This window comes from Limulus polyphemus, unplaced genomic scaffold (genome assembly GCF_000517525.1).
Source record: "Limulus polyphemus unplaced genomic scaffold, Limulus_polyphemus-2.1.2 Scaffold97, whole genome shotgun sequence".
Taxonomy (NCBI): Eukaryota; Metazoa; Arthropoda; class Merostomata; order Xiphosura; family Limulidae; genus Limulus; species Limulus polyphemus.
In genome coordinates, this window is record NW_013665707.1 from 142,162 (window position 1) to 151,316 (window position 9,155).

At 34.3% G+C, this 9,155-nt stretch overlaps 1 protein-coding gene across 1 annotated transcript in view; it reads left to right on the forward strand.

Moving 5' to 3' along the window:
- Nucleotides 1–4,352: 4,352 nt before the first annotated feature.
- Nucleotides 4,353–9,155, forward strand: part of LOC111088522 — a 49,728-nt gene continuing 44,925 nt past the window's right edge. The window contains exon 1 of the mRNA XM_022398942.1: nucleotides 4,353–4,546. Coding sequence (XP_022254650.1) covers nucleotides 4,492–4,546 — 55 coding nt within the window. The 5' untranslated portion in view covers nucleotides 4,353–4,491. The remainder of the gene's footprint in view (nucleotides 4,547–9,155) is intronic.

Below are 9,155 nucleotides of genomic sequence, written 5' to 3' on the forward strand. Positions count from 1 at the left end.
TCAAAGTAATAAGTTGAACATAAAATTTAACTCAAAATTTTAAAATTATAACAAAGCTTCTTCATAAACAACATTTGCAGTTTGCTTTCCATCTGCCAATAAATAAAGATTTTGAGGTTATATCACCCTTGAACGCCCTATATCTCATTGACCATGAGAAACGCATAGCCGTTTGAGAAACAATCCAGGAACTTTCATACTTTGACCTTGAATCCCTTTAGAATATTCAACATTGTATTTGCAAAATAGAAATAGGGTTAAGTTCAATTTTGAACCCCTTGGGACATTACCCATAGTTCATAGTGTTTACATAAAAAGTTTGGTTGGAATTGGCCCAATATGCTAGGAGGAGTTCGGGTGCATACAAATACATATTTCGTCTATATTTATATATACAGATATAATTCAAGTACTAGATTAAACTTCAATTCCATATTTATATACATTTTTTTCTGGAGTATATGATTTTCTAGGTTTATTAGTGTTTATTAACGCTCCAGATGTGATATTCATAAAAAGAACTATATCAGAAACAGATCTTTTCGGGCAGGAATATATATATATATATATATAGAAAGAGAGAGAGAGAGAGAGAAAATTCTTTTTTAGGGCGTGTGCGTGAGTATAATTTTGCTTGATTTTATGTGTTGCTTATCAATCGACTTTAAAGATTTGATTATATAGTCATCGAAATCGACAACTAAAAAAGATGGAGATATTGAAGAAGTATTGCATAAAAATAAGAGGAAACATAATAATATACTTCAAGCTAGGGAAACATAATAATGTACTTCAAGCTAGGGAACATAATAATGTACTTCAAGCTAGGGAACATAATAATGTACTTCAAGCTAGGGAAACATAATAATGTACTTCAAGCTAGGGAAACATAATAATGTACTTCAAGCTAGGGAAACATAATAATGTACTTCAAGCTAGGGAAACAAATTAATATATCCAAGCTAGGGAAACATAATAATATATTTCAAGCTAGGGAACATAATAATGTACTTCGAGCTAGGGAAACATAATAATGTACTTCAAGCTAGGGAAACATAATAATGTACTTCAAGCTAGGGAAACATAATAATGTACTTCAAGCTAGGGAAACATAATAATATACTTCAAGCTAGGGAAACATAATAATGTACTTCAAGCTAGGGAAAAATATTAATATACTTCAAGCTAAGGAAACATATTCTTCATGAACAACTTTAATTTCTGTATTCGACATTACGATGCACATGACTGTCGGTAATATAACTAAGGAATATAACTTGTAGAATCATTGACAACACTGTGTACAAGTTGAATGTTCCTAATCTCGTGACATGTTTGTGCAATTAACTATGCATGTGTAGACACTGAAGAATGTTAATACCTAACTAACTATGGAAGAGTAGACACCGAACAATGTTAATACCTAACTAACTATGGAAGAGTAGACACCGAACAATGTTAATACCTAACTAACTATGGAAGAGTAGACACCGAACAATGTTAATACCTGACTAACTATTCACGTGTAGACGCTGAACAGTGTTAATACCTGACTAACTATGGAAGAGTAGACGCTGAACAATGTTAATACCTAACTAACTATTCACGTGTAGACGCTGAACAGTGTTAATACCTAACTTACTATGCACGTGTAGACGCTGAACAATGTTAATACCGAACTTGCTATGCACGTGTAGACTGAACAATGTTAATACCTGACTAACTATGGAAGAGTAGATGCTGAACAATGTTAATACCTAACTAACTATTCACGTGTAGACGCTGAACAGTGTTAATACCTGACTAACTATGGAAGAGTAGACGCTGAACAATGTTAATACCTAACTTACTATGCCCGTGTAGACGCTGAACAATGTTAATACTACACCGCCTTGGCGATTAAAATAAAAGCAGATCTAAAGACGAGCGGTAGTCTCTATTGAAGCGCTGTGTGATTTTTAGCTTGGTCTCCATGATTTTTACTTTGCCTGTAGAGATGGCTAGGAAACATTTTAAAACTAAAACGAAACAGAGTGCATCTGATTCATATAGAAATCTGTGGTGTGAAAAGCTGAATAAACTGAGCAAGATGAAATATAAGCTCTAAAATAAGACTTTCAGATAAATTAAAATGTTATAATAGAATCATAATATTCTTCATAATCAAATATCCAAATACATTAATGGCATTGGTCATCCGAAGACTGGCACCGTATTTGATTTCTGAAACACTTAACTTGCTCATATATATATATTTTAATTGTTGCCCCCTTGCCGATGGCTCATCGGTAAGTCTTTGTGCTTACGACACTAAAAATTGTATTTCGATACCTATGGTTGTCAGCACATAGACAACCTTTTGTGTAGCTTTGTGCCTAACAATAAAGCAAACAAACAGTTTAAAGTTTTTCTTACTTTGGCTAACTCTGCCCAAAATTCATGCCTGTAAGTGTAGAGAGATGATATGAGGTTTTTGTGCGAAACAGTAAGAAAATAAGACTACTAATCTATCTGAAAAGGAACCCACAAATCACATTAGCCCCAAACGCAAGGGAAATAAATTAAAAAAACATGCTCTCGAGTAATACCGTAAAATCTATGAAAAAAATAATATTGACATGATATACCTACTGGTCATGTTGTTACACGAATTTTGTAAAATGGCAAATTATACTTGGAAAAGGAAAGTTTCAATTGAGGCTATCCAACAGCAAATTGTTAGAAGATAATTTCAATATATCATATACTTGGAAAAGGAAAGTTTCAATGGAGGCTATCCAACAGCAAATTGTTAGAAGATAATTTCAATATATCATATACTTGGAAAAGGAAAGTTTCAATGGAGGCTATCCAACAGCAAATTGTTAGAAGATAATTTCAATATATCATATACTTGGAAAAGGAAAGTTTCAATGGAGGCTATCCAATAGCAAATTGTTGGAAGATAATTTCAATATATCATATACTTGGAAAAGGAAAGTTTCAATGGAGGCTATCCAACAGCAAATTGTTGGAAGATAATTTCAATATATCATATACATAAATGTAAACACAATATCATGAATACTTAATAAAGGATGGTTTCTTCTGGCAGTCAAATCGACCTATTTGGTCTGACAGAACAAGACCAAGAGCTGGTGGAGGGTGGTGTTGACTAGCTGTCTTTCCTCTAGTCAATCACTTCAGCCCCCCCCCCCGTGGCACAGCGGAAGGTCTGCTGACTTACAACGCTAGAATCCGGGTTTCGATACCCGTGGTGTAAATAGCACAGATAGCCCAATGTGTATCTTTGTACTTAATTACAAACAAAGAATCACTTCAAAATTAGGGATGGCCAGATCAGATATTCCACGTGTAGCTTTGCGCAAAATCAACAAACAAACAAAACCTGGTAGTGTTCTTTCTTCTGAATACTTCTATTATGCCAAAGAGTTTTTGACAGTGGATGAATACATAACTTAAGTGACTAACCTAATTTCTTAAGCGTTCTGAATGGGCTTTGAGTCCACCAAGAATCGCAAACTACGTATTGCAGGAGATCGTCAGATTAGTACTTTAGGATCCAAGAAAGTAATTAAAAATAGCTTGCTTTTATATTATCGCACATTACAAATTATACTAATGGGTGTGTTACATTATTAAGTACTATATGTTATATAACGAAAACGGTACATTAAGATTTGGTTTGTTTTGAAGATCGGGCAAAGCTACACGAGGGCTATGTGCGTTAGCCGTCCCTAACTTAGCAGTGATAGACTTAAAGATAAGGCAGCTAGTCAACACCACCTACCGCCAACTCTTAGGCTACTCTTTTACCCACGAATAGTGGGATTGACCGTCAGTTATAACATAACACCCGCACGGTGGAAAGGATGAGCATGTTCGGTGATGGGGATTCGAACCCGAGACTCTTAGATTGCGAGTTGAGCGCCTTAACCACCAGGCCATGCTTATTAAGGAAGTCGATGCACGGACAATAACGTCTAACTTCTGCTTATATTATAACACGACGAGAATCACCGAAGTACAGAAAAAAAAGATATTTTCTTCGGCTTTCTGAAAGATAATATATTGTAAAGATTTCGTTGCAGCAAAGAAAAACTGCAGCTTTATTGCTACATCTTTACATCTGCGAGCTAAACCTTTGTTCTATATTTCATCTGTCAAGTTATTGTTTGTACATACTTTATGCTACTAACGTAAATCATAAGAGCCTGATGGACAGCCATAAAACAGATACTTAACACGTCATCCCATCCGTTACGTAATGGTGTAGGAAATGCGCATGTGTGCTAGTCGTTCCATACAGAAGAGTCAGCATCTTTCCTGAATTTATTTCTCTTAGATTTTGAGCAGGACTAGCAAGAGTCTTTACAATTGAGCGAAAGAAGTGCATGGGGATTTTTCTGCCTCCAGTACACTAATATTAAAATTTTAAAAAGTTTCTTGCGTCGTCAGTGTTATTTGAATTTGGAAAAGCAAGAACTAAAGATGGGGTTGGAGGCTTGGATGGCAATGTTTATCTTGAGCACTATCGCTTTATCAAGTAAGTGTGTATTTCTACTTGACGTAATAAGTGTTGTGTGTTTTTTATAGGACCTTTCCTTTTTAAGGGTCGAATGTACTATATTAAATAATTTGAGTTTTTTTTGTTTATAGCATATCTTCAAGGGTTACTTCTCTTACTTTATAATGTGTCTGATCTTGTTTATCATCCATACATGTAAGCACAGTGTTAATACTGTTACCAACAAAAGTTTGCACTGTTCTCTCACGCAAATGTTTCATGACATCTGGTATTCAGGTACATTGATGTCGAACAAAAAGTTATAAGTATTCGCAATACATAACAAGTTCAGGAAAATTTAAGCAAATAATAATTTTGAGCAGGAACATCAAAAGAAAAGAACAGAATAAAATCTTTATTTATGCAAATCACACTGAGGATTACTTGAGCATTTTACAAAGTGGCGGGTTTCGATATTCTGTATTTGGAAACTCTCTGCGTAGTGAAGAAAGTACGTCTGCACGAGATGAAGACAGAAATAATTATATATCGCAATATTAAATCAGAACGATAGTTCCTAGTGTGATATCCCACAATTCTAAATTACCTATGCCAGTGGTCTTTCTCATTATGCCTATCCAAGGGAGTAAACCTCTAATTCAAACGAACCTGTACAAGTCCCTTGAAATGGGTATGACCACACTCCTAGAGGGCATAGCACAGAAGGAGAGTCAAGCAAGTATAAATCTTACTAAGCAATCACTGTGACTTACAACCTTTTTCTAAACTAGAACAAAATACTAGAATATACCTGACCAAAGATTTTTTTTTCTATTTATGATAACATATCGCAGTTTTCTGTCGTTACAGACCTAGTCTTATGTCATTACTCATTGCATACATATATCAGATATAAACAGGATAAACATGAACAATGTTCTAAATATTTCGATGATGAAACATAATTCTATCACTCATTATAAAAAACAAACAATGAACTTGTAATTACGAGAAGTTTCTCTGTTCGTTTTGGAACAAAATGTATATGAACTCGTAACGAACCCGATAAACCTAGCCCAAGGACGTAAAAAGTTGGATTAAATTTCTGTGTATGAATTTCACACTATTTTTCATCTCGTTTTCTATAGTGTGATGTTGTAGCTTTGTAAGTTAACTGTATAAAATCATCGACTATAAAACACGTGACTAAAAATGTAATTTGTTTTCCTATAGAAACGTTTTAAAGTTTTTGCAATGAGACTGTTTCGAAAATCACTGTGACAAACAAGAGAAGCTGATTAATAAGTAAAAGAAAACACAAGTTACGGACTATTTATAGACCAAATAGTAATTCTTGTAGACCATTCTTGTAATACGTGTTAACTAGTTACATAGACAGAATCAGATTCACAACTTGAGATATTTCTCGTAGACAGTCGTTGACAATATTTGTGAAATTTTCTCGCACAACTCTGACTCAAACTAGACCAAAATCTGTATATCTTGAAAGAGGATGTAAATGTTAGAAATGAAGGTGAACAAAAACAATAATAACTATATTTCTATATAGAGATGATGAAAACAAAATGCAGTAATTACTTGACTGCATGGTATATATGATAGCAAACAATGCACTTAAATACCGAGTGCTTGCTTATTTTTACGAAAACATTCCCAAATCGATTCAGTATAAATCGATTCATTCAGTTACTTAAAAATTCTATTTCATTGTAGTTTTTTAAAAGAACTCTACTGGAATTGTTTGACAAAGTAATAGTTGAACTACGCCAAAGAAAAAAACAGAAATATAAGAAACTGGGTAGCCATCAGACCTTTTAAATGAAGACAATATTTTCCTTGAAGCAACCAATTAAATTTTCTTCAAATAGAAGTATTTTAAATACTCTAGAAGCTTTTTATGGGGTCAAGCATAAAACAAAGCATTTTATTTCTGGTTATAAGTGCTGTTTAAACCGACCAAACGTTCATGTCTGTATTCATAAGTATAGATAGGACAGTCTTCAATACATATGTACAAATCCACCAAACAATCCGACATTAACTGTAAATGGGCGCAAAAAAATCACCACAATAAACCAGTGATGAACAATAAACTTATATTGAACTATCGCCATAGAAACACAAACATATAAGACAACTTATACCGCGGAACACTGCGAAGGGTATGATTCCAGACGAATAACTGCAGTGATAGTACCCAAAAAGCCTTGAGAATATCCCATCTCTCCAGTATTTCTTGAAACGCAAGTAAAGTAATCATGCATATAGCTGAAATAAGGGGTGTAAACTCCACGTGGTTAAATCCACAATGTTCTAGGTTTTGAGTACCATTCAACCGGGGGCGGGCGGTTGTAGTTAGGGTAGGAACCCTTCTATAGTAGTGAACTTCCATGTTGAAATTAGAAAAATCAAAAAGTAACACTATATAACCATCTCATATAGAGTTCGATGAAATGTAAAAATATCTTACCTTTACCAGAAAAAATTAAAAGAAATAACACTATATTACCCCTCCCCATGTGGTATATAATCACCCAACACTCCCTTTCAAACTTACCTATTTAATTCGAGTTGCAACGTAAACTAGCTACTTGATATTTGCCTTTCTAGGCTTGGCTTCTTGCACACAACTCAGGTAAACTAGGACTAGCCTAACTAATTGATGTTTGTCTTTCTAGGCTTGGCTTCTTGCAAACAACTCAGGTAAACTAGGACTAGCCTAGATACTTGATGTTTGCCTTTCCAGGATTGACTTCTTGCACACAACTCTGATAAACTAGAAGTAACCTATGAATCTACTGGAAATCTACTGATGGCCATAGTGGGGATCTCAAAACGCTCCCGAGTGTGGTATTACGTGAAATTATCTTGCCACACAGAAAAGCATAAAATAAGGCTAAAGATGAAAATTGGGAAGGGATCATTAGCAAGGAAAGATGGATAACATTTCACAAGTAAACTTGTATTGTTAGATATAGAATATATATACCTATACCCAAATCTAGATTTAAACTTCATTGTCCTTGGATTCAAGTAGCCGACATGACCATACATATCATGACCACGGAAACTGATTTTGGTGCTTAAGGATTAAATATTCTTTAAATATCATAAGTTAGATTTGGACGATAGATCTAATGAATCCTTCAAATGCTATTTTCGGTATTAGAGCAGTCGCTATGTAAAGTAATTTAGTGCTCTAACCTGAACCATACATGACTTCATTTTTAAATACCTGTAGATTCTGTAGACTTCTTTTATTATATGTCCTTTCAAATGAAACTTGAAGGGATCTACTGTGATAAGGACTATAAGGTTAGAATGGAAAAGTGTGCTTATAACATTTTCTCACTAAGTTTTGACATGGCTGATTTATTGTAACATAGATTAGATAGATATGAGATTGAATCAGAATTATAGTACTCACCAAAGAAATACATTTTTAATCATTTTAATGGTAGACGTGTTGTTTGTTTAGTTTTTATAAATTTCACGCAGAGCTATTCGAGGGCTATCTGCGCTAGTCGTCACTAATTTTAACACATTAGACTAGAAGGAAGGCAACTTAACCAAAACCACCCTCCGCCAACTCTTGGGCTACTCTTTACTAAGAAAAAATCGTGGGATTAACATTATAACATTCCCCCCTCCCCACGGCCGAAACGTCGAGCATGCTCCGTGAGGGGATTCAAACTCGCGACTCACAGATTGCAAGTCGAGTGCCCTAAACGCCAGGCCACGCCAGGCAGGTTGTGTTGTTAGATGTGTGTTTATTTACTTGTTTTTAATAATTTCTCTATATTTTCTAACCATTAAATACATACGTTTATCCTTCTATTATGTAATTCATACTCATTAACTTCCCACCCTCTCCCATATCTAATTAGATTTATTTTATGAATATTTTTTTTTAATTCAGCAAATGTCAGGTTAAACTTTTTTGTCTGTACCTGCAAATATGGTGGTGAGATGGCTTAACGTTTGAATAACCTTGAGTTGTCTAATTAAATATAGAAATCGAGAGGTTTAAGAAATATTAGTATCAAAACAGGTAGTAATGTCGTAGATATAACACGCCTTCAGCAAAAGGAATATATTTTGAAATACCGAAAGAAAATGAAATTTAAAGAGATATGTAGAAAAATATTTTCAATAAACTATTGTAAATGTTTACAGAGCTTAAACATCTACTCATATAGCAACCCGTTATAAATTAATTTACCAACTAAAAGAGAACCTTTCTCCATGAAAAATTAACGATTACTACAGAGTAAAGCCTAATGTTTCAACCGTGAAATTATTACCCCTTTTAACTGAATTGTAGGAATATGGTAGAACAAAAAAACTGAAAATTATTACTGCTTCTTTTAACAAAAAAAAAGTTAGTTTAAACTGTATTTAACAAATAATGTTTAACTAAACAATGAAAAGTATCGTTTTTACTATTAGTGTTGTTTGTTTGTTATGGATTTCGCGCAAAGCTACACGAAGACTATCTGCGCTAGCCGTTCCTAATTTAGCAGTGCAAGACTAGAGGGAAGGCAGCTACTCAGCACCACCCACCGACAACTCTTGGGCTACTCTTTTACCAACGAATAGTGGGATTGACCGTCACATTATAACGCCA